Source organism: Hylobates moloch, unplaced genomic scaffold, assembly GCF_009828535.3.
Source record: "Hylobates moloch isolate HMO894 unplaced genomic scaffold, HMol_V3 SCAFFOLD_14, whole genome shotgun sequence".
Lineage (NCBI taxonomy): Eukaryota > Metazoa > Chordata > Mammalia > Primates > Hylobatidae > Hylobates > Hylobates moloch.
In genome coordinates, this window is record NW_026652289.1 from 6,111,815 (window position 1) to 6,137,391 (window position 25,577).

At 43.8% G+C, this 25,577-nt stretch overlaps 1 protein-coding gene across 1 annotated transcript in view; it reads left to right on the top strand.

The window, feature by feature from the left end:
- DSCAM (DS cell adhesion molecule) overlaps positions 1–25,577 on the top strand; it is a gene marked incomplete at its 5' end in the record, with an annotated part of 789,264 nt that overhangs the window by 721,397 nt on the left and 42,290 nt on the right. The window contains 6 exons of the mRNA XM_058427845.1: positions 3,021–3,138; positions 4,509–4,672; positions 6,285–6,383; positions 9,946–10,134; positions 11,327–11,617; positions 15,084–15,260. Coding sequence (XP_058283828.1) covers positions 3,021–3,138; positions 4,509–4,672; positions 6,285–6,383; positions 9,946–10,134; positions 11,327–11,617; positions 15,084–15,260 — 1,038 coding nt within the window. The remainder of the gene's footprint in view (positions 1–3,020; positions 3,139–4,508; positions 4,673–6,284; positions 6,384–9,945; positions 10,135–11,326; positions 11,618–15,083; positions 15,261–25,577) is intronic.

Here is a 25,577-nt window from a genome sequence, read left to right on the forward strand (position 1 = left end):
AGAAGAAGCTGGGAGGGGGTGGGAGGCTCTGGGTTCGTAGTTTTTCATGAGGCCTGCCATCAGAGCATGTTTGTGTGGTAACGGGAAGATCCCAGTAGAGAGGGAGAAAGGAGAAATCAACAATACATAAGAAAGAGCCCACGACCACGGCACTGAGGTTTAGAGGAGGATAATGCCAGTAGGTTCACAGATTTGGTGGCTGGAAATGCAGGGTTCCTGGATGGTGTCTCTGAGGCATTAGGCAATTTGGGGAGAGTGGAGGGAAGCCCAGAAGTGTGAGAAGAGGAGGGACAGTAGGAAGCCATCGTTGCAGGGAAAGGGGAGGACATTTATTAAAGAAACAGTAAGACCAGCAGGGAGTGCTGACAGTTCAATTGAGGTTGGTGATCCTAAATGGTGGTCAATCTCCAAATGCTCTATTGCATGGATTTTTTTTCCAGAAACGTTCAACTTTTCATGCTTAAGGGAGGTTGACTCAGGGTTAGGGTTGCTGTAGGTAGGTTTTCTGGAAAGGGGATAAGCTAGGGAGTGCCTCAGGGTGGAGCAGACAGTCAATTGGGCAGCCCCCACCCAGAAGCCCAGACACTGGCAAACCATTAAGGCTGAAAGGCCCATCCTAGAGGGATGGGGTTGTCCACAGCGGAGGAGATTGAGACAGGTTATTCTGTAGTTGTTGGGAAGTCAAGGCAGACCAGCAGCAGTCTAGCGACAGGTAGCAGGGTCCAAAATTCAGATATAGATTGAAGAAGAGGAGGACCACTGCTTTTATGGAGGGAGTGGCAGAATGGGGCCATGGCACTGGTCCTGGGGGCAGCCCCTCCTAGGAAGGGGCCCAAGACACGAAGGAGGCACAGAGAGCCTGGCCCCATGGCTGAGAACAAACAGGACCCGAATCAGAGGGGATACCAGGTCGCAGAGGGGTTCAGTTTCTCATCAGAATCACCTGGGATGCTTGTCAAAAGGCAGATGCCCCAAGCACACGAAAGAGCTGCTGAATCCACAAGGCTGTGGTGGGAACCTGCATTTTAAACAAAGATTCTAGGGGATTTTCTTGGCTGCCCCAGGTCTAGTGTGTTGAATTGCCCAGTCACACATTTCTGGCTAGAGACCCTTTAAATTTCAGCTGTCTAAAATGGGCATTGAGCGATAGCATTGGGGGTTGTTGGGCTTGAAGATGAAGTAGCTCTAGCTTGTATTTTTTAAATTGCTAATGGAAAAGCATTCATAAGTCCTGGAGTTAATTTGAGGGGTTATGCCGACAATGTTAAAGAACAACAATGGAATAGAATGGAACAGAGTCAAATCAACTAGACTAGACTAAACTAGGGTTTAAAAAAGGCAGGGAACATCAGAATGCATCACATACAGTGAAGTCTTTATTCATGCAACTTTGTTTGCACATACACAACATCCCAATGCATGTGTAGCTTCTGGAGTTTGATGTAAAACATATTTCTTAAAGTGGGTGACTGTTATAAAGCTGGGAAGCCCCTACCTCTAGCTGAATTTCTCTAGCCACCCCGCTTTTACTGCTGAGGACATTTTCCACTCTCTAAAGAACTGTCTGAAGAGTGTGAAAAAGAAAATGCCAAAAGCTACCAATGCAGGAAATCTGATGCTGCCTAATCAGGACCTTTTTGTTATCACGATGCAAAATCAGAAATGTCAATGACTGATGAAATGGGCCCTGCCTTAGAATACTTCATCTCAGTCTGGGGAAATTGCTTGAAACATGGGTTTTGCTGCAACAAAAAACAAGGTCCAGCTTCTAAGCCCTCTGGCATTTTCTTTTTCTCTCTACTCTTGCCCACAGTGCCCAGAAGCAAAAATGTATGATTTGGTCTGGTAGATCCCAGTGACTAATGTGGGTATTCTGTACTAGGATAGCTGCATAATGACTTGGCTCTGGGTACTCTGCCCTTCCTGGGATTCTAGAGCTTCCCTGGGGGAGCCTTCTCCTCACCTTCCTTTGCCAGTGCAAACCCTCAACCCAGAAATGGTGCAGGGGTCTCACATTTGTCCCATTTTTATGGGCTCTGAATCGGATCAAAGCTGCCTTCCACCTATGGTTTTCGGTCTGTGCATCTATCGAGGGTGAGCTCCTGTAGGGGTACCTGTTTCCTCTATGTCCCCAGCTCCATGACAGTGTCTGAAGCATCCTGGCTAAAACAAAGGACAGGAGAAGCCCCTGGTTCCTGTTTACGTCCCAGAAAGTAATGTCCCAATGTATGGCAAAGACTGAGCAGATTGTTTTCCTCTGGAAGACTTGTGTGTGGTGTCCCTGGCAGCTTTTGTGACTCACTGATGGAGGTAGCACTAGAACCTCTCATTGCTGGCCACACTGGACTTCAAGGCAAGTTCACCCTGGGCTTTTTCTGACTCTCTCCTGGGACTTCCTGCTACCTTGGGGCTGCACCAGCACCAGATGCCCCTGGCAGATGCTCCTGTTTGGCCGTCTGAATCACTGTCCCAAGCAAATGGTTGTTCTGCAAGAGAGGCCACTCCGAAAATGTTCATTCTCCTTAATGTGTGTCCTAAAGATCAAGTTGCTATAATACAGGCAGGAAATTGATAAGTAGAACTTGTTCCAGTTTTACTCCTTCCCGTCTTTGAGGCCTTTGTGTTTTGTATTGTCTACTTTCTCTGATATTAAAGTATATTTTAATGAACAGTTTTTGTGTTGATGTAAATTGCTTCATAAAGTACTTTGAGAAATAATTGGGCTCATAGAAAACACAGCTTGGAGCTGCTTGGCTTAGGAAACCCCAGATATTTAATTTGGACTCCTCGTGTTTAGTCAATAGAAGAAAAGAATGCTACAATGGGAATTTCCTGCTAGTTGTGTATCCTTACAATGACGATTCCTCATAATCCGGGTACCAGAGAGTAGTGTTGACAGTTGTAATGTGAATTGGCTTCACATCCATTTTTAGGTATTGCCCTTATTGAGTAGGTCATGTGGGCCTCTGTGTAGACACGTCTGTGGAGTAATCAGGCTTCCACTTTGTTTGGTTCTTCAGCTCCTGCACGAATCCTGACCTTCAGTGGGACAGTGACTACTCCATGGATGAAAGACATTGTCTTGCCTTGTAAGGCTGTTGGGGACCCTTCTCCTGCGGTCAAATGGATGAAAGACAGGTAACCAGTAACCCAATGTATGCCTTCAGTGAAACTCTAAGAGATTACATCTGACATACTCAGGTTGTGTCTAGTGGTCTCCTAATTTTGTGTTTATTTGTATTAGTGAAAACTCAAGGAAACCTACCAGTTCTTCTGAGATGAGGGCAGGGGAGGAATCTCAGCTTTAGCACCGAAAGGGTCTGATTTATTGTATCAACCCTGTTAATTCAGAGCCTTTTAATTCATGAGAGAATGCTTGCAAGGAAAATAGTCGAACCAACTCAATTATTGTGGAAGTTTGCTGCACCCTCTCAGGTAAATTGTCCATGTAACTGAGATGAATGTAGCCAAGGTTATTGTGAGACTTAACACCTATCTCTTCTTCTTTAAAGATAGTGAACTAACCATAACTCAAATACCCTGAGAGAGAACTTTAAGAAATGGAGTACATTAGGACTTTGCTAATTTAAAATCTGGCTCTCCATACTCCATAGTAATTATTAAAATAATAGGAGCCAAGATAGAGGGAGAGAGTGAGTGAGATGTGGTCTGTCCATATAACTTTTTAAAGTGCCGTGCCTCTATTCAGGAGAAGAAATTAGGATATAAGTAAAGGGTTGAAAATTCATTTGTGAGCATAGAAATGTGATCTAATGGATTCAGAAGGATGCCTATTTTCAAGCAAAAGCACTTAGAAGGCATCAACTATAGAAATAATGGCTTGGTGTAGTGACCACTTTTCTCAGGCATTTAAAGTTGGTTCATCCAAATGAAATCTGTGGCTCCCAAGGTCAAGTTGGCATTCTGCCTATTGTGGGAATGACCCCAGAGGACTGGACAATCTGCCAGTGGAGCAGTGGTTATGATGGCCACGCAGTTCTTTGTATACTAGGGTAAACTCATCACCCTCTTGAGATATCACATGTCATTTTTCATGTCAAAATCATGAATAATTGTGACTTTAAGTGAATCTAAAAATGATCCCAAGGTTTAGTTTCCCCTCTATGATTTGTTCAAACTGGCACTTTTGCCTACAGAAGAAATTCCCAGAATTGCCAAAATGAGGATATCTCCAATGCCCACAGAGCGGAGTAAAGAGGGACCCATCAGTCTCCGGCATGGATGAGGAGTCCACTGACTTGAGCCAGTGATCTGGGCCCCTGACACAGATCTCATCTTCAACATAACATTTTTTGCAAAGGAAAACTTCAGCTACACAGCTGTTAATTGTTTTCATTATGTAATCATATTTAGTTCTTTCATAATGCAAGAAATACGAAGCTTCCAAATGTGCTGTTTGCTTCACAAAGTCTTTATGCTTTTCCCCAACCTCAGCTAATTTGGATTGTAATTTCTTTAATCTGTGCATTTTTCTTCCTGTGAGGCAGTAACGGGACACCCAGTCTAGTAACGATTGATGGGCGGAGGAGCATCTTTAGCAACGGAAGCTTCATTATTCGCACAGTAAAAGCAGAAGACTCTGGCTATTACAGCTGCATTGCCAATAACAACTGGGGATCCGATGAAATTATTTTAAACTTACAAGTACAAGGTACAACATTTGAGGACTCTTTTTAATGATATCTTTTACATGTACGCTTTCTATGCAAAGAGTAGCATTGAACAAATCTTAAAATCAGCCCTTATAAAGAGCTAACCTCTGTTTCCATGTTACAGAAAAAGAAAACGCATGTTCATCTTGCGAAATATAATTAAACAAATCAAAGAAAATACAAAGCATTCACAACCTCAGAAATACTGAGATACAAAACATCTTTTCATACAGAATGCCTAGTCTCTTTTCTCTTTGTGTGTGCATGTCTAAAAAAGTCCTTCTTAATGATTTCCATTCATTGCACTGTTTGTGTAAGTGTATCCCAGAAAACACAAACAAAAAACAAGTCTGAATTGTGGTCTTTTTTGTATGCTAATTAACTCAATTTTTATATGCAATGTATTTTAAAAAATGACAGTAACTGGAGCTCTAAGTAGATTGCTGCAGTATTTAGCTATGTATTTAATACTAAGTATTTTTCTTCATACCATACACAAAATGTGCACAACTTCAAAAGACAGTCATATTAAAATTTTGTGTAAATCCCAATCAATAACTGATTGAGTTCAGATTTGTATGCACAGCAATATTTTATTAGTAGAAAAATCAAAGTATGTGCTTCTTTGGATTTAGGTGTTGTCACATTAATAGATTACAGCAAGTAAAAATAAAATCAATACTGTTCTCAGTGGGATGGAGGGAGAAGAACTATATTTCTAAAAATACTGCAAAATTGATCTTGAATTTCAAGTTAATTGAAGTCAGGAGAATTCCAGGGAATTTTGGAAGACAGGCACTATATTATGACTCTGAAGAGATAGGTCAATATATTAGGCTTCTCTCAGAGGAAAAGAGAAGGGAATTTTATATGAAGCTTTCTATATGATTTGGATAACCTGATTCTGAATTTCTTTAGTGTTTCTATCCTCAGAACCCATCCAGACTTATTTACCAGTATGTATTCTACAAGCCTTGTAAGAAAGACCAGTTCATGTTCTGCAGTTCAAAGGCCTGCTTTTGATTCTGTGTGTGTGTGTGTGTGTGTGTGTGTGTGTGTTCATGTTCTGCAGTTCAAAGGCCTGCTTTTGATTCTGTGTGTGTGTGTGTGTGTGTTGCATCTTGGAGGAACAGCTTAGAAAGTGAAGATTTCTGCAATTCTTTTTCCCACTAGCTATTTTTCCTCCTTCACCTTTTCCATCCTGAGAAGAACGGAACTGCTAAGTGGATGCCATTTATCTTTTTCACTTAAATTTCATGGCTGAAATTCATAGTAAAATGAGGCGTGTATCCTTAGTAAGTTTAAAGAAGATTTCAATTAGTGATAAATAACTCAGACAGTCAAGGAACTGGTGAGGAAATGAGCTAGATATGAATCCAAATAGAAATGTGGCTGAATTTTTTTTTTTAATAATAGATTCACTCTGTTCTATCTCTTTAGCCCAGGATATCAACTAAATAGACATTTTGACAGAAGTGAATTGCATATTTTGGCAATCTAAAACACTTATTTAATAAATGGCTATTAAAAATGAGTTGGTAAATGACTGTTCAGGAAAATTAAAGATGTGAAAAACTAATTCTTGTTTTCTAAAAACTGCTTCCCCTCTAGTTCCACCAGATCAGCCTCGGCTTACAGTCTCCAAGACCACGTCTTCCTCCATCACCCTTTCTTGGCTCCCTGGAGACAATGGGGGCAGCTCTATCAGAGGTAATAAGATATAGATTGTTCACAATAGTTGATTAGTTGTGTGATCCACATGCCAATAAGTGACACATCTTCAGCAAATGACTGGTATGTGTTAGTTTATTCTCCCCCAAAAATACATCATATAAATAATCCCTCCATTACCTAAGAAAGAAACCATACATTTATTTTTAGGATATTTGTTGAAACTCAAATCATTCATCCAAGGATGCTCATTTACAGAGTGATATATCAACAGTTGCAAGAAAGAAAGAAAAAAGAAATTTGGACATCTCTTTTTTGAGATTCTAAATACTGTTTCTTTTTTGTTTTGTCAACACAATGTCATTCATTTATGTAACCATAGGTACTGTCCTGACTTAGAAAGTAATAAAAGACAGAGGACCTAAAGTGTAGATGTAAAACAATCTATTTGCACAAAATCTTTGCAATTAGTTCATAGTTGAGGTATATAAACAAGGTTTGGTTTTGTTTTGTTTTTTTGAGATGGAGTCTCACTCCGTCACCCAGGCTGGAGTGCAATGGCACCATCTCAGCTCACTGCAACCTCCGCCTCTCGAGTTCAAGCGATTCTTCTGCCTCAACCTCCCAAATAGCTGGGATTACAGACACACACCACTGCGCCCAGCTAGTTTTTGTATTTTTACTAGAGACGGGTTTTGCCATGTTGGCCAGGCTGGTCTCGAACTTCTGACCTCAGGTGATCCACTCACCTTGGCCTCTCAAAGTACTGGGATTACAGGCGTGAGCCACCATGCCCAGCCTAAATGAGGTTTATATGGAAGGAGTGAGCATGGTCGTTCTAGTGTAGGTGGAGTTAAGCTAGAGACAGAAGATACACAGGAAAGAGGGCCTGCGCCATAAAGGAGGTCCCAGGGCTGGGGAGAGAGAATAGGGGCTTAGACTTCCTAAGGCAGAGAACATCCTTTCTTCTGAGAGAGAAGCAAGGCTGGGAAGTAAACTGGAAGTCAGGAGCATTTCAGAGTGACATCAGTAGTGTGCTGGAGCAGCTCCTTCCAGCTCCAAGAGTGACGTGCCACATCCTTTCCCAGCTTCACGCTCAGTGGCCACAGCCACCCTAAGAACATTCCCTCACCGTGTAAATCAGAAATGCTACACATCAGAGCCTTTTTTCTCCTCTCCAAGAACCAGCTGTTAAACATTTATCAGCACTCCAATGGGTGAAGGGAAGATCTTTATTTTTTTTTTTTTAAGGAAAGAAAAAGTGAGGTGATTTTTTTAAAATAGTGGTGAGGATGTGTCTGTGGATTTGAGGAGCATGGGATAGGTTTGTAACAGCTGCCTTGTGGAATGCACAGAGAGTCATTAATAGATGAACAGAGTCATTGCCAAGAAGCTGCAAGGACCCAGCTGCAGATGCACAGCACAAATTGTAGGAGTCACAGTTACCACAGTCTAATGACTTTCTTTTTTGTTTTGTTTTGTTGAGACGGAGTCTCACTCTGTCGCCCAGGCTGGAGTGCAGCAGCGTGATCTTGGCTCACTGCAACCTCTGCCTCCTGGGTTCAGGTGATTCTCCTGCCTCAGCCTCCCACGTAGCTGGGACTACAGGCACGTGTCACCATGTCTGACTGATTTTTTGTACTTTTAGTAGAGCTGGGGTTTCACCATGTTAGCCAGGATGGTCTCAATCTCCTCACTTAGTGATCTACCTGCCTTGGCCTCCCAAAGTGCTGGGATTGCAGTCCTGAGCCACCACACCTGGCCTAATGACTTTCCTAAATGATTCTGGACAGCTGGGAAGAAAAGTGGATCACAGACTACCAGTAACATAAGCATTGCCAGAAGTCTGAAGAGTGGGAGAAACTAGGCTCCTTGTCGAAAGGGCCTACCAAAGGTTCCAGGCTGACTAGAGAACCTTCTTATAGGAAAAAAATGGGGGGCACCTAGGGATGGGCTTGAGGGACCCTAGGCTTTAGGCTCAAATGAAATGAGGCTTGGATTCTACAAGTGTGAGAACATGAGAGAGGTAGAACAAGAAGGGTGTGTCAGAGCACAGGGTCTTCCAGGTGAAGCCAGTTTTAGTGAGGGAGAGTTTCCAAGACAAAGATAACCCAGCATTCCTGAAACACAGTAGTGGCCAAAGCCATTGCCATCATCAGGAGGTGTCGTAAGTTGTGTGCCCATACTGATGGACACTGATGGCACTGAGGATGATAGCAGGGGACAGGGAACTATACAGGCTTATCATCACCAAGGATTAGAGGAGTTTTTTGAGGTGGCTTCGAGGGTGGAAAGTGGGAGGAAAGCAGAGTCCCTACAATGTGTAGAGTGGCTGGAGTACAGGCTGGGATGTGGCTGGGAGCAGGTGCGCAGGTATCACCTGTCAGGTACTGAAGGAGGTTTGCGGAGGTCAGATGAGGAACACAAAGGCTCAGGAAGGAGGAGGGACCCTATGGGCACTGAAGGCCAGTGGTGAGGGAAGGCTGAAAGGAGTAGGGGAGATACTGACAATGCCCTCGGAAGGAGGCATCGGAGATGAGTGATCGCCATGTGAGGGGTGTGGAAATCAGCAAACCTGCCCATTTGGGTTTAGGAGACACTGTAGTGTGCAGGGGAAAAAAATGCTTTATTTTTATGAAAATGGAGCTCCACAGGACAGGAATAGAAGGTACCAACCCGTTGTTGCAAAGACACCGTGTTCCAGGCCAGCTAGCCAGGGCGGACAAGGAACGTGGCTGGAGATAACAGAGCTGAAGGAGTTAACAGGAAGACTATTTCAGCATTCACAGGGGTGAAGAGCATGGGCTTCAGGCTGACTGCAGGGTCTGCGGCCTCCTTTCAGCACTTGGGACTCACCGCTTAGCTGCTCTGGACCTCAGTGTCCCATGTGTCCTGTGAGAGAGTCGTCACTGTTCCATAGGGTTGCAGAAATACTGTAAGCAAAGGGCTTAGGACAGGGCTTGGCATGGAGTGAGTGCTCTAGAGTGGACAGTCATCATTAGTAGTTGTAAAAGTAGAGGTAGTGCTCATGTGGGGGAATGAATTGTTGGAGGAATTTTTCAAACCAAAGAGAAGCCAGGTTACTGTCAGAATATTGGGATGGCTGCAAGACTTGGAGCTGTTTCTCCTCGTGTCTGTGGAGTGCGAGACCAGGAGTACATGAGGAGTGAGGCAGTTGAGGAAATCTCTACTCCCGTTGATAATGTGTCCCTTTCCCAGAGATTCGGGTCTTGCAAAAATAACAGCTTCAGCCTATGTCTGCACTCAAGGATTCAGGCACGTATGATCTGAGGGGCAGATATTTAGCAACTTAAGTATTCCCTGCTGCCCAATATGGCTTTTAGAAGAGAATGAGCAGAAAACAGCAATACTTCACAGCGATAGTGTCTGGTGTGGCCCTAATGACTCACTAATCAGTACATCATGGCGCTTCTCCCGGGCTGGGTTAAATTTCCTGGAATCAGAAAGAGCGAAAATGTTCCTTGTGAAGATTCTTCAGCTGTGAGAACGCTCGTTCTATTACCCACACAAAATGCAAACATCAGTCCACTTCCCATAGAAAGCAAACAGTGCTCATGGGAATCTTTCTCACTGTCTGCAGGATACATACTGCAGTACTCCGAGGACAACAGTGAGCAGTGGGGGAGTTTTCCAATCAGCCCCAGTGAACGTTCCTACCGCTTGGAAAATCTCAAATGTGGGACTTGGTATAAGTTCACACTGACAGCCCAAAATGGAGTGGGCCCAGGGCGCATAAGTGAAATCATAGAAGCAAAGACCTTAGGAAAAGGTAGGTATGCCTTCTCATCGCTTCTAAATATCCTTTGTTTTCCCAGACAGAAGAGGAGATTGGAATCATAAAAGATCCATCATGTTTTATGTTTATGTGTTTGAACTTTGTCATTCCTCAAATGGCTTCAGCAGTGCCACAGCATAATGAGAGGGACAGCTGGACCTTGCAGAGTGTTCTGGTCCTCTCTTTTATTGTTTCATTTGCGGTTAAAAAGGAGAATGTCATTTGAAAATCAAGGGCGTTGGTGTGAATGTGAGGTGCCAAGGCTGGGCAGCCATGAAGCATGACACTTGCCCTCTCAGCCGTTTTGAGGCACCCTTCTCCCTTAGCCAGCCCTTGCCCCCACCTTCCTATCATTTCCACGTTGCCACATAGCCCCCCACTTTTGAGAGGGAAAATGATGGGGTAAATTGTTAACATTTCAATATGAGTTGAGTTTTTTTTTTTTAATCTAAAATGTGGACTTTCAAGGAGATGAATCCCAAAGAAATGATATTCAGAGAAAGAGGTTTTGTCCCACGAACTCCAGAAGGAAGGAGGGATGATGCAGCTCTGTGTGGGCATAGGAAGAAGGAGATGTCTCTGCAGGCTTCCCTCCCATGGGAGTCCTGTCAGGTGGGGTGGGGTCAGATGGCAGGAGAGCGAGTAATGAGATGGGAAGGGTATTATTTGTGCCCCTTGCCACAGTTTTGGGTAACAAGTGGTAAGAGGTCAAATGATCTGGGATTGATTTATGCAGAAATAGATACATTAGGTCCCTGGGCTCCAAGACCAAGTGTTTAGTTGTGGAGGAAAATCCGCTGGTGCTTCCCAAATCCAACTCTGTCTTCCCTTGAATCAGGTTCATCACATGAGGATGGAAAAAGGTCAGCCCAGCACACTGCAGCGCAAACCACAGAAGGAAACCCATATGTGAACATTGTATTGTTCTTTAGGGAACTCTAAGATACCCCAAAATAACCTCCACCCATGCAATTTTCTGTCATACATGCAGGTCATTACAGTTGGAGAAAGCCTGTTGGTCCATAAAGTCTCTATTAACAGGGGACAAGTTGCCAGTGGCCTGTGAGCCAGACTTGGACTGAGCTCCTGGCCTCGCTGGAGGAAGCAGTCCAAGGGAAATACGTGAAGATGCTGACGGCCTCCCCATGTGTCCTGTGAGCTGACCTCCATGTGCCTTCTCCCACAGAGCCCCAGTTCTCAAAGGAGCAGGAACTGTTTGCCAGCATCAACACCACGCGCGTCAGGCTGAACCTCATTGGCTGGAATGATGGCGGCTGCCCCATCACCTCCTTCACACTGGAGTACAGGCCCTTTGGGACCACAGTTTGGACCACAGCTCAGAGGACCTCTCTCTCCAAGTCCTACATCCTGTATGACCTGCAGGAAGCCACCTGGTATGAGCTGCAGATGCGGGTGTGCAACAGCGCTGGCTGCGCGGAGAAGCAGGCCAACTTCGCTACGCTGAACTACGATGGCAGTAAGCTGGCTGGCTTCGTGGCCCTCCTGTTTGTGTCTTGGGGGATGTGCACGTGGGCCCTGCCCCTTTCCCATCGAACATCATCTTTGCTATAGTTTGACCAGTGCCCACGGAGCCCATTAGGCTTTGGGGATTCAATGGACTCTGTCTGGGGCTCCCTAGTTCATTATATCCAGATGACCATCCCTGTGTGTCCAGAAATAAGAGACTCAGGGCCATAGGGAGTCTCACTGGGGAGTCATGGGGCAGGAGTGATTTCTCTTAGGGCTGAAGGACTCTTGACCATGTGGTTCTATGCTTGTGTTGATGTCTATGAGCTAACATTGCTTTTGTTGTCTCCCACCCCTTTCCCCACCTCATCCCAATCCACATAACAACTTTCTTTTTTGCACTCATTACACCCTAAACTGCATGTGCAAAAACAATTTTCCATGGTAAAGGAGCTTATGTTAGTCTCTGGGCAGGAGCAGGGCCACTGATGGAAATAAGATAATAATAGAAATCCATGAACACGTGCACACACACTTGCCGCTTGCATTTATTTTCCAAAAACTAGGTGAGGTGTCTCTTGACATCAGTTAACCAAAAATAAATGGTTTAAAATCTCACTCATTTTTTCTGGTATCAAGGGCCATTTATTGCTAACTGAACAAGTGCTAAGCCCAATGAAGCTGAAAGGGAGCGAGTCCTTGACTGCAACTTAGTAGAGGAACTTTAGAAAGTCCCAGTAGCAGCGAGTTGACGCTGACTTCTCACTAGGGGAACAGCAAGGATGGAGTTAGGTGCGGTAATTGCAAGGTAAAAACGGCAGCAGTGCATCAGGATAAATTGGAACTCCAGTGCAACTCTCCTCAGAGCCTTCTATTCACTGCCTGTTGGTCAGGCTAGACCAGTGTTGAATGAGTTAACCAAGAAACACCCAAACCCTTGACTGACAGCCAAGCCAAGACCAAGTTGCAAGTGCTCCTCCACCTGTGGGTGATGCTTCATGAGGGGACGCCTTTCCATGAAGTCACTCATAACTGAGGGCTGTAAAATTAGACAGAGGCAGCCCATGAAAAGCATCAGCGCTGCTCTCTGGGGGAGAGATTCTTCCTCTACTTCGTGCATTCGGGAGGCTGCTTTATTAAAGCTGCAGCAGGTAGCTCCTTGGAGCACAGTTTACGCCATCCTAAGAAGAGTGGCTGTGAACCTAAGGACCCGCAGAAATGACCACAAGGAGCTAATGAGGTGATGTTGCCTGGGATTTTCATCTGACCAATTTCTCCTATAATGTCCGGATGGCCCAGAGCTGGCTCTTCTTGCTCCGGCACACAGAGCAGACCTACCCCAAATCTCCTGTCCAAGGTCATTTTTCCACAACTTTATCCTCCTCTGCCAGAGCCCAGGGTCTTCCTGGCACTTCTGGCCTGGGTCTCAGGGCTGTAGGAAGACCTTGAGCTTGTAGAAAGCTCTTCTAGTGTTGGTTACACTAGCCGGGGTCCCTGGCCTCTGCAGGGGCTCTGTCCTATGGCCCCAGAATAGCCTATGCCATCCCAGACAACAAATTTTCTCTTCAAGGGCTGATGCTTTTCATGGGCTGCCTCTCTCTATTTTTATAGCCCTCACTCTTCAGTGACTTCATTCAAAGGTGTCCCCATCACAAAGCATCACCCACAGGCAGAGGAGCACTTCCAAGCTGGCCTCTCCCCGTAATATGGTTGAATTATTTGATCTTACAAAGTAAAGAACTTTGACACTTACCAGGCACGTTACTTAGCATTTAAGGGTGCACCAAAATCCTCTGTTAACCAGCACACATTTGAGTAGTAAGTATCTTTTTTACTTTAGATCATTGTCTTGCAATATTCACACTCTGGTCCCCAGCTTCTCTAATAATATGTGCAGATGCCTGGGCACCCAGCTTAAATGTGCACACTGATGATATGCTCACAGCTAATGATTTAATTAGAAACTACTCATGTGTAGAATTTGAAACTGATTCTAATTCACAAAGTGCTCTGCGGATTTTAAATGTTTGTCTTCTAAGAAAACATAATTTTCTCACTTAATCCAAGATCCCAAATTTTGAAAAATGCTACAAGCTACCTTTATGTTTTGGAAATATAAAATGACTTTATTACACTAAGAAATATGACTGTATATTTATATTTTCCTTGAAAGAGATTACAGATTTCTTTGGACCAATCTCATGAATAGATAGCTTTAATATCTCTATTGTCACATCTGCCTGAAGAACTTTTTTATCTTGAGAAAACCAAGATTGACAGCCTACATGCATACCACTCAGGTTTCAGAGTCCTCCATTTATTGGTCTCACTCTTTCTCCTGCCATTTCCTTAGCCAAATGTTTCTGCTTGTCCTAGTGTCGTCTTGGTTTTGCAGACCCATCCTCATGGGCATCCTATAAGTGCCTCTTTCCTGAATTTCTAAGCATTTGGAGACTTGGGTTTCCACAAAAACACTTTAAAGTTGGAAGAACACCCTTCTTGGCTTTAGCGGAGATCACAGAGGAACAAGGATTGCATTAGCCCTGCTCAGCTTACTAAATGCGGGATAAAGACCGTTTTGCTCAGGGAGAAATTGTATTATTTTTGCATTCTCTTTTCCTGAAGTGCTGACTTTCTGGCCCTTGTTGTACATGGAAAATGCAGTGGGGTGGAGCATCTTATATAATGGAGGGTAGCAAAATATATACCCCATAAAAAGTGGATGGCTGTGTTTAGATCTCTGCACCCATTGTACTGAGCATCTGGATAGAAGGCAGCTTAAGATAGCTCAGAGTTCATTTTCCTTCAGTGGTTCCTTATTAATTGAAATAATCTGGATTTTGTAGCACTATTTAACAATGCCTGATCAAAAGTAGGCTCTTTTAGAAACCTCGTTGGGTCACCTTTGAAAAGTTGTCTGTAGCTCTTGTACCCTCAAATGGCAGCTGTTGAAGTAGATTTGGTCTTACACCTGCGATAAAAGCCAGCAAATTACGTAATCACGAGGAATTTGAGTTTCTTTATGCCAGTGTATCTAGGACCCTCTCCCTGCACACGTGCTTCTGTCCATTTGCCCAACCTTTTGTTCATTCTTTGATGTGCATTGTTTTCGAATAGTCTCTATCAATTGTACTGTGGGTGACAGTCAAGGGAACACTTAATTCTGGGTAGATGCATGTGGCTCTTGTCAGCACCGAGCCTGGGCCTCATGCTTTCAAGTGCCTGCACACAGTAGTGCATTGCAAAATGAAGTCCTTTTCAAACGTGCGCTATAGAATAAGTCGGAAGTTCAGGCAGAGGGAGGGAAATAAATAAGAAAAAAAGTTAGCCAGGGCCTAGAGACAGAGTTCTTTTCATTTCTCATCACCTCCGACACCCTCGGATCACACAGCGCGATTTTTATAACCTGTCATCCCTAAAAGCTCCGCCATGCCGTCTTCATTAATAGCCATCTAACACCGTGGCCCTGCTTTCAGGTACAATTCCTCCACTCATTAAGTCAGTTGTCCAAAACGAAGAAGGGCTGACGACCAATGAGGGGCTCAAGATGCTGGTGACCATCTCCTGTATCCTGGTGGGGGTCTTGCTGCTGTTCGTGCTCCTGCTGGTTGTACGGAGGAGGCGGCGGGAGCAGAGGCTGAAGAGGCTGCGAGGTAGGTCCGGGCGCGGCTGTCCACCCCGGTGTGTCCCCTGCTGCTCTGCAGCCACCGGGAGAGATGCCAGCTGGAGAACAAACCTCAAAAGGGAGTGACTCTTCCCTCTTTAACCCAGGTCCCTCCACTGCCTGGTTCTCTGATATTCCTTCAGCGAGACTGCAGAGCCTCAGGGAAGAGCAATAAGAATGTTCCTATCTCGGTCAGAAATCAGGTGAAAGCCAACCTGTCCCCTAAATCCTAGCTGTTGGTAGGCAAGGAAAATTAATTTTTTACCTCTAGTCTCTTAAATTTTCAGTGGGTCCAGCAAAGCCACCAATTATGGCTTTCTATGAAAAGAGCTATCAGATTTGCTCCGGGAAAGAATTATTTGACTGACTGGAAGTGGGAATTGAGGGCTTGGGATACTGGTGAAGCATTGTAAGGCAGAGGACACATGCCATCCCAAATTAGAAATGGGAGCTGAAGCCCGGTGTAAGAGTTTCACTCTAATGAAGCAAAAAAATAATGAGGCTAGAGAAGCCAGGCCAGATGAGCTCCATTGTGAACAGACACCATGATTATAATGTCCAGCCCCGTGTCGTTCTGTGATGAGGCTGTTCTCAGCTTCTGGCCAAGAGCCCTTACTTGCCCTTGCTCTGCAATGTGAGGACGAGGAGTTATTTCAAATATGAAACTGTGCAGAAGTATTCCCAGGTCCTTTGCCCTTTACCAGTGAGGGTATTTAACCAAGCCACTTTTTCGGTAAGGTGTATTACAAGGTATTTTCATTTTAATATCAGTGCAGTGTGGGATACTGCTATGCAGCATCCTATTTATGTTTCAAGGTTATGATCAAAGTACAAATCTGGAAGCACTCTCTCCTCAAAACATATCCCAAACTTTACCGATATATTTAGAAAACATTGACCTCTTCTGTAAATACTTAATTTGACCATAATCCACTTAGAGCAGAGAACATGGTAATATTTTCACCTGTCTTCACTTCTCCAAAGCACCCCTTTGTACGGAATTCTGGTACATCTTACTATCAACTTGCTTTTGCTCTGCCAACAAATTACAATTCTGAAGTACATTGTACTTCATCTGTACAATTAAGAATCTGTCCATGTAAATCTCCTGCAGCCCAATAATCCAGGTCAACCATCAGTCTCCTTCAAATGTTCTTTCGCAATCGTGCGAAGCAATTATCTTTTAATTTTGCAGACATTACTTGAGTGAATGCTAGGTGCTTAATATACAAAGATGAAAAGAAAGCTTTCTGAACTCTAGGTTTGAGGTAGGAGGTAGGCCCATAAGCAGCTACCAGTAAAAGACAAAACATGTTATGAATACAGAAATAGGGCTCCAAAGAAAGCCTGCGTCAGTGAAAAAGAAGGATGGATTAATCCCAAGTGGAGAGGAAAAGGGAGGCTACTTCAGTTCTAAGTAAAATAGAACTACAAGCATATAACGCAGCCCATTATGGTCAGAAGTTCCATATAACGTGGACCGTGTTGAATTCTATTCAGTTCGTGAGCGTTCATCACTAAAATACAAAAAGTATGTTTTCATAACCCTTGTTCACAGTGGCCTGGACTTTAGGAGAATTGTTATGAGATACCAAGGGTGTCTGTCCTTGTTACCATTAGACAACTACGTCTCACTACTTGCATTTAGAAGGCTATGCATTGTCTGTATGATGTTTCTAAAAACCAATAGTAAATAGTTCTTATTAATGATTTTGATTTAATCACAAGAGTTAAGCGTCTAGGCTATCCTTCTCATCAGTCTACACCCTCTGCCAAATTCACCTTTTCTTCTTTTCCCTGACTCCTGTTGCTCTCCATCCTTCTCAGCTATTATTTTATTTTTCCTACTCACCTTCAAACTTGAGCACCCCAGCTGTGCATTTCCTGTCGCTGAGAGCACCTCCAGTTAAAGGTGCTGTGGACTTTTACTGAGTGAGGCCTTTGGGTTGAAATGATGACCCATGCACCCTGTATTTGTATTCTCAGTAGTTCCTTGTAATTTAATTATTGCTGTACAAGGGCTATCTCCAGAAAACATCCTGGGACTGGCATTTTAATTGTTGGCCTCTCTGCTTCCAGACACTATTGTTTTGCAGTTGGGTTTGGTAAAGACAGCAGTGTGTCACCTCAGAGAACGTGGCCTTTCATTCCCCGGAAATAGTTTTGATTTCTATGTTCTGGGGAAAAGGTAAATCCAACACAAAGGTTTCAGTAGGAGGAAAGTAAGTGCTGGGGGAAAGAGGGAGTATTCCTAAGAGACGTTGAGGAGCAAAGGCTTTCAGAAAAGTAGCTTGCCGCGGCACAAAGGTATCTGCAGTTTGGCATTTTGTACATGGCTAATAAAGGGTTCTCTCAAATCAAGAATCTGACAGGAGAGGCTGGGCGCGGTGGCTCACACCTGTAATCCCAGCACTTTGGGAGGCCGAGGTGGGCGGAGCACGAGGTCAGGAGATCGAGACCATCCTGTCTAACAGGGTGAAACCCCGTCTCTACTAAAAATACAAAAAAAAGTAGCCAGGCATGGTGGCGGGCGCCTGTGTCCCAACTACTTGGGAGGCTGAGGCAGGAGAATCGCTTGAACCTGGGAGGCGGAGCTTGCAGTGAGCTGAGATGGCGCCATTGCACTCCAGCCTGGGTGACACAGCGAGACTCCGTCTCAAAAAAAAAAAAAAAGAAAGAAAGAAGAATCTGACAGGAGGGCAATCAGGATGCCAAGGATTGGGTACCCAATTTCACACCACTTCTGAATGGCAAGTTTTAATGTAGACACACTGCAATAAATTCAATTTGACAAAGCACTGTAGATTATCTACCAGGTGCAAGATGGAACCTTTTTTTAAACTAGTGGTAACATTTGCTGGTTGACCATTCCTATTTGATCACAAGAGTTTAGCCAGGTCCTAGAGAGAGAGGAGATTTCTAAGACTCTGAAAACTATAAAGGTGACATTGCAGTGGCAGTGGGTCAAGGCTTGCAAGGGGCAGACTCATCTCTGTAACTGTGCAAAGCACTGCCATAAAAGGACAGCGCCAGAGGTGAGGGTCGTCAAGGGGAATGGATGAAAGGTCAGGCTTTGCCCCAGAAAGACCTTTGTTTCTTAGCCCTGCAGGGCCCTGAAATGTTCATTAATGATACAAAGTATTTTCAACTCACTCATGGAGGGAAATTGCAGCTGCAGAGTTTAAAGGAATAGGTGCCTATCTATGAAATATCCGGAGTGCATTAGTCGAATCACCCAGTAACAAGCGAACCTACATAAGGTACAGACTCTGTGCCTCTGGGAGAATAAGTTCAAATATATTTACAGACCGTACAGACAGAATATTTTGATTGTCAAAATTAAGGACAACATTTCTAGTAACATGTCAGCGTTGCGTGAGCAACCATCTATCAGGATCAAAAATGGAAATAAGGAGATTTAAATTATAGAAAAATATTATAGGGATCCCCAGTGGATGTTTTTAGAGGGATTAGGTGAGATCAATTTTATATGGTTGAAATTGATCACATTTTTCAATTGCTAGAAACAACAAAAATGTTTATAAGCTGAGTATGTTTTACTGTATAGACAAGTAACCTAGTTAGATGAATATAATATAATGTTATTTTATGTAAAATTTTAGAAAGAAAGAAAATGGGACTCTAGCAGTGTAGTCAACCTATATTCTCTCTTCCTGAGTACTTTACTAATTTTAGAGCATGGCGACCTCCTAAACTCTAAATTGCCTGCAAGTGCCCACATTTTTTTTAAAATCTATAACCTTATCCAGGAGTTCAGGAGCCGCATTTTGCTTTTAATGGTGCCCTGGTTTTTCTTGAACTTCTAGATCCTTTGAAGTGCAAGGTTATAGAGTGAGTCACTGGTTGGGCCTGAGATCCCAGCAGCCCCAACCTTATAAAATGTGATCCCGTGTCAAGTAATCAACTCCAATATTTCTGAAAGCCTCCTCCTTTGGTATGCATTTACGCAAGAAGGCACAAGCTGCTGTCGGCACCAGTTAGCGTGGGTCAACCTGCGGGACTTCAAATAAGCTAAAGATAAAAATCAGTGAGTGATGTCACATTTGACCATGCTTTTGTGGCAAAGTGTCTTGCTTCTCTTGAATGGAAATGTGTTTATTATTTTAAACATGCTTTGAAATGGATTGTTACAAAACTGATCAATTCCGGAAGAGACTGTTCCTTAAACATGCTTTGAAATGGATTGTTACAAAACTGATCAATTCCGGAAGAGACTGTTCCCAGAGAGGATCTGGGTTCATGGTGCTATGCAGGCAGATTAAGGGGTAGGTTATGAGAAATCATTGTTATTTTCTGAGTACTAACAGGACATTTGTCTGCTCTGCAAATGAGCCCAAAGCTCCCCTCATTTGGAAAACCAAAAGATAACTTGAACTTTACTAAATCTAAAGCAGAAATGTGCATCCAGGAGCCCAGTGACACTCAGACTTGAGATAGACTCAAAGTTTTAATAGATGCCCCAGCACTAATGCATAAAGCCACCCTAAATGTGGGAAGCCCACATTGTTAATGCATTAGTAGCACACATGCACCCTAGAGCTTTCATTACCAGGTGTGGCTAAGATGGCATTAGAAGCCTGTACCCTGAAACTCTTTAGTTCTGTGCTTTGTGTTTTCTTTCTTGCTTGCTTGCTTTCTTCTTTCTTGCTTTCTTGCTTTCTTTTTCTTTCTTTCCTTCTCTTTCTTTTTTTTCTTTTCCTTCCTTCCTTCCTTTTCTCTCCTTCCCTCCCTCTCTCCTTCCCTACCTTCCTTCTTTCCTTCCTTCCTTCTCCCTTCTCTCTCTCCCTCTCTCTTTCTCTTCCTCTCTTTCTTTCTGTCTTGATTTCTTAATGAAATTGTTCTCTTAAAACATCAAACTTGTTATGGCAAACTGAATAGGAAAGGTTCTCTGCATCTGACAGCAGGAAGCAAAAGAGCATGGGGGTGAGGGGGAGTCAAGGGCTACCAGTGGAGGGGAGCCAGGGAGTGGGTAGTCAGGAGGGGATTGTGGGTCTCAGCCAGGCCCTGGAGCTCTGCCTTGCCTGGGTGTCCTATTTTGTCTGTGTCTGCGCATGCAGTTTTTTCAGATTACCAGTATATATGGCCTTCTTTTTTTAATATATGTCTGCCACAGTTTTCAAATTAGCTTTCATCTGAGCATTGTGATCATTGGAAGTCCTATTTGGGATCTTATAAAAACATAAATTCAGGTTTATAGCCCTTTCAAAAATAGCTACTTTATGAGACTATTTCAGTTCCACAGAAGGGCAGGGACTGTTGAGGGAGAGGCTGCAAATAAAAGCTTTTGATGGATGGTTAATATAAGGTCAAAATCTGCCACCCTCAAAATGTTTTTTTGTGGATATCTGCAAGTTACTGTCCAGTAGAAGTATTAACCTAAGCGTCTTCCATTTTACATAACTAGAACTTCAGATATGAAAACATAGCCATTTGGCTATAAACAAGATTTCTCTTTTTTAAAGAAGCAGTTGGGTGTACAAATTGTGAGGCAGTTCAGCCTCTCAAGCTTTGCCCAGCTGCAGTGCCTGGGACCGTGGTGGGCACTCTCCCACTCCATGCTGTGTCATGCTCTGCCTTGCTGATGTGCACCTTCATGCCAGGCACAACCCCAGGATGCAAGCCATGGTCCACAAACAGAACACAGGAACTGGGCAAGACCAAGCTGGGAGCCTCCTCATCCAGCCGGAGGTGCCATTTCCCAAAACTCGATCTAACCATGTACTAATCCACAGGCTACTAATGCTTCCCATTGTTTCGCTCCTCTTTCTTCTCCATAGTACTTCACTATGCACCATCCTGCCTTTGTCTCTCAATAGCCATGCAAAACAGTTGAGTATGAACTGCCCATTATGATGCCCCAATTTTCTTTCTTTTCTTTTTCTTTTTTTTTTTTTTCCGAGACAGAGTTTTGCTCTTTTTGCCCAGGCTGGAGTGCAATGGTATGATCTCAGCTCACCACAACCTCCGCCTCCCCAGTTCAAGCGATTCTCCTGCCTCAGCCTCCCAAGTAGCTGGGATTGTGGGCATGCACCACCATGCCCAGCTAATTTTGTATTTTTAGTAGAGACGGGGTTTCTCCAAGTCGGTCAGGCTGGTCTCGAAATCCCAACCTCAGGTGATCTGCCTGCCTCAGCCTCCCAAAGTGTTGGGATTACAGGCGTGAGCCACCGCATCCAGCCATCATACCCATTTTCTGACATGAAAACTGAAGGCCAGCTATAGAATTGTCCAGAATCACCTATGAGTCCAGGCAGAGCTAGAAGGGAGTTCAGATCACTCTCCCTACCCCACTCCTCTTGCCATGAAACTTCAAGTAAGAAACAGGTTGTCTCATCAATATTAAGTAAGCTCTAAAGGTTTATCAATTATACCTGGAATTAGAAGATGTATTAACACAGTACCAATAGCTACTACATAATTTTATGTTTGCCCATCAAAAATACTTGGTCTACTGATTTTGTATCTCAATATTCACTACCCTTCAGCCTTCCCCTAATTACATTTTAAATATGTATACATTATATAGAGAGAGAGGCACATATACATATTCCTTCTAGCTTGCATATCTTCATCCTACTGCCTCTCTGATTCTTTTCTCCACTGAACACTTGAGAGTATCCTGTCCTCAGCTACACTACCTGTCAATTACTCCCAAATTCTCACAGTCCCCTTCCACTCACCACCCAAATGTAACTGTTCTCCTGAAGACAGATGACCAGTTATTCTCTGATCTCCAAATTCTCCTTTCAGCCATCATTTTCTAGCCCTCTTTGCAGCATTCAGAGTGTTAGCAAATGTTGGCTTTTGAAATTCCTTCCTTCCACATTTTAATATCACTAGATTATCCTGGTATCATTTCTCCATCATTTCCCAGCCCAACAGATAAGGGAGGAGCCCAGAGCCAAGGATGGAAGTGTGGGAGTAGCAAGGGGCTTTAGAAAAGATGTCGCAAAGTCTGAATCTCAGATAGATTGATCTGAAATGTGTGGGAAAAAAATGTGACAGGCAATGCAAGGGCTGTTTAGCTGTGTTTGGGCAAGAAGAACAAGGCTGTGAACAATGTTCTCATATTAACAGATGGCAGGTAGACAGGAGAGCTGCTCAGCATCTGCTTTGCTTGATGTGTACCAGGAGAAATGCTATTTGAATCAGAAGATGTGGACCAGGAATTATAAAAAGAATGAAGGAAGGGAGGGAGATGACGGGAAGGGAGAAACTCAGGATGCTTATGAAAATAATCAGCACCCTGATAGTTTAAAATGATTTATTTTTTTTCAAAACATAGTCTGTATTAGCCATTATGTGGAGGTGGAGATGTTGCTTTTTGCAGACAATGTTTACAAAGAACTATTACACACGTGCCAAAGCGTAAGCAGCCTAATGCAGACACAATAAATGCTGTGCTGTTTCACTGAAGGGAAAGATCTCCACCACTAAAAAAATTAGGGAAGCTGTCATGGGATTCCAGTCCCATGATTCTGAAGGATAACATTTTAGGGTTCTGAACAAAATTTTTCCAGACATAACCCCAAGATCTTTCTGGATAACCTTTGAACAATCAAATGTAAATTAGAGGTGTTAGAAAATGATTGGTCCCTGACTTACTATGGTTCAACTTAGGAGTTTTTGACTTTACAATGGTGTAAAAATGATATGCATTCAGTAGAAACTGTATTTTGAATTTTGATCTTTGTCTGGGTTAGTGATATGTGATCCAGTACTTTTACATGAAATACTCAACACCTTATTATAAAATAAGCTCTGTGTTAGTTTTGCCCAACTGTAGGCTAGGGTAAGTGTTCTGAGCACGTTGAAAATAGGCTAGGCTAAGCCCTGATGTTTGGTAGGTCAGGCATATTCAATGCATTTTTGACTTAATTATATTTTCAATTGATGATGGGTTCATCAGGAGGTAATCATAAGCCAAAGAGCATCTATACCCTGGACCCATTTTCAACAACAATAGATTAATTCTGGACATTATAGATTGAAATAAGTTAGTTGAGGTTATAGAAAGGATGTTTTGTGAGCAATCAGGGAATGGAAGGGACCACCAGGGGCCCAGACAAACTCCATTTGCATTTTCACAGGGCTGATTAATAAGGGTACACCAGGATGTAGCTGAAAGCATGGGCAGGCTGATCCAATCTTGGAGGCCACATACATCCTGGTGGGGAAGCTAATGTATTTATTAGAGGGACGAGTCCACATTTTAAGAGATTTTGGAAGGCTTGAACCAAGAAGATATAGTTTAATGGGAATAATTGTGAAGTCTTCTATAGAAGTTGTAAAAAAAAATTCATTTGCAACACGTATAATGAGCATTGCGCTCTCCCTAGTGTGCTAGAAGATCAAGAATTACCAGCGTCTTTCTCAGCCCCATTTAATAAAGAAATAAAAAAAGTCACAAGCCTTTCAAAGAAGAGAGTCCCAAGTAGGGAATTAATTACCTAGAAATCATTCCGTATTAGGAGTGGCTGAGAAAATTAGAGAATGTAACCCAGAAAAGAGAAAGCTGAGGCCAAGCAGGGGAAATGCAACTACGTAGAAATATCTGAACAGCTTGCAAATGACTTCAGGTTAAAATTACATCAAGGAATTTCTGCACAAGAAAAGGAAGATGTCTCTCACAATTAAATGTGTCCTCAGGAAATCTCTGTGTAACTTCACTATGGATCAGGGACAGGACTGTGCCCAAAGGGGCCAAGAGAAAGACAACCCGAAAACAGGTGGGCACAGTATGAGCTGGGAAGGGCTGTCTGAGATATAAGGCAGAGGTCCAGGGAAGCAGAGGGAACCGAAGCTTCAACCCTGCCTGCTGGGCATGGGAGGGTACACGGAGCAAGTTGCGTCTGCATGGGGTGGTGGGGACAATGGAGGGTTTTGCACTAGCAAAGTCTTGGGCTCTTTGCAGAAAGTGGCAAGTGCAGGAAACTCAGAGAGAGGTTGGAGGTTACAAGTGAGCGGCAGCAGAGCCAGATGACAGCTTGGACCAGCACGGAAGGTGGTTCTCTGTGCTAATGAGGACTGTTGCAGTGAGGTCCCTTTGAAGGTTTCAAAGCACAGATATCACTCAGTAAGATGGATTCCAGGTCTTCACCCTTCCTGCAGTGTGGGTATCAGTGTTGGGCACACCAGCAGTAAGGATGCTGACTAATACGTGAGATTAGGACTGAGAAGAGAAAAAACAAAGCTTCCCCTGGGGACATGCTGGCTGGGAGAGACCTGCAGACCTGGAAGGCAGGAGAATACTGGGAGGAGAGGAAGGACGCTAGGTGTGCAGCAGGAGCACCGACCCCAACTCTGGATTCATGCAGACAGAGAATATGTGTACGTCTGTGTAAGACATTGTGAAAGGGATTCCAACATTCATTAGGTGGCCATCTGAAAAGTCTGTATTGCTCTTAAGATTCTGTGATTCTGGGACTTTAAATTTTTTTCTTGGCTTGTCTCAGACTCTCTTCTCACCCTCAACAAAAGTGTGTCCCAGATGAGATTTTGCCGTCTTCTTTTTGCACTCTCGCTATGGGGATATGAAAAACACCCAGACCCTCATCTCAGCCCCAGCATCTTTCCAAATTTGATTCCAAATTTGCCTCTGAACAGCCTCACCTAATGTCCCCCGACATTGAAACTAGACAAGTCTCTCCCCAAATTGCTGCTTCCATGTTGTTCTAGACCATTCCTGTCACTCATGTTACTACATCCAGCTCTGCATATCCCAGATCTTGCCCTTTTCCTGGACTCCCTGCAACCCCTCCTTGTCCCACTGTACACCTGGTAGGACTCTGATTCTTACACATTTCCTCTATCTTCACATTATAATGTTACCCACATAACCCCGGCTCTCTTCTGTAATGCCCAGAGCCTCTCACTTGGACTAAGGACTAAGAAGCTTTCAACAAGTCCCAGGCCCCCACCTCCACATTCAGAGCATTCTGGCTTGCCTGGTGGATGCTAGTTCACAGCACCCACACCCATCCACCACCCGCCTCTGCCCTCCTTTTTCCTCTCAGCTTTCAGGTCAGTAATACAAAGTCACATCTCCTTAGCTCTTTAATGTCTAGACTATGCACCAGTCCAGACCACCATCCTGGCAACTTCTCTGTCCAGTCAAATTGACCTAGTCTTTACTTTTCTCAAATGGGCTCATAATTCCGATGCATGTGAATTCTCTGCGTGGAGCATACTGCCCGTTCATGTCAAAGCTCCCCACATCCCATGCTCCTTTAAGGTGGGGTGTTGGGTTGACCCAAACGGCTTTGGGCGTCTAGACCTGTGAAAG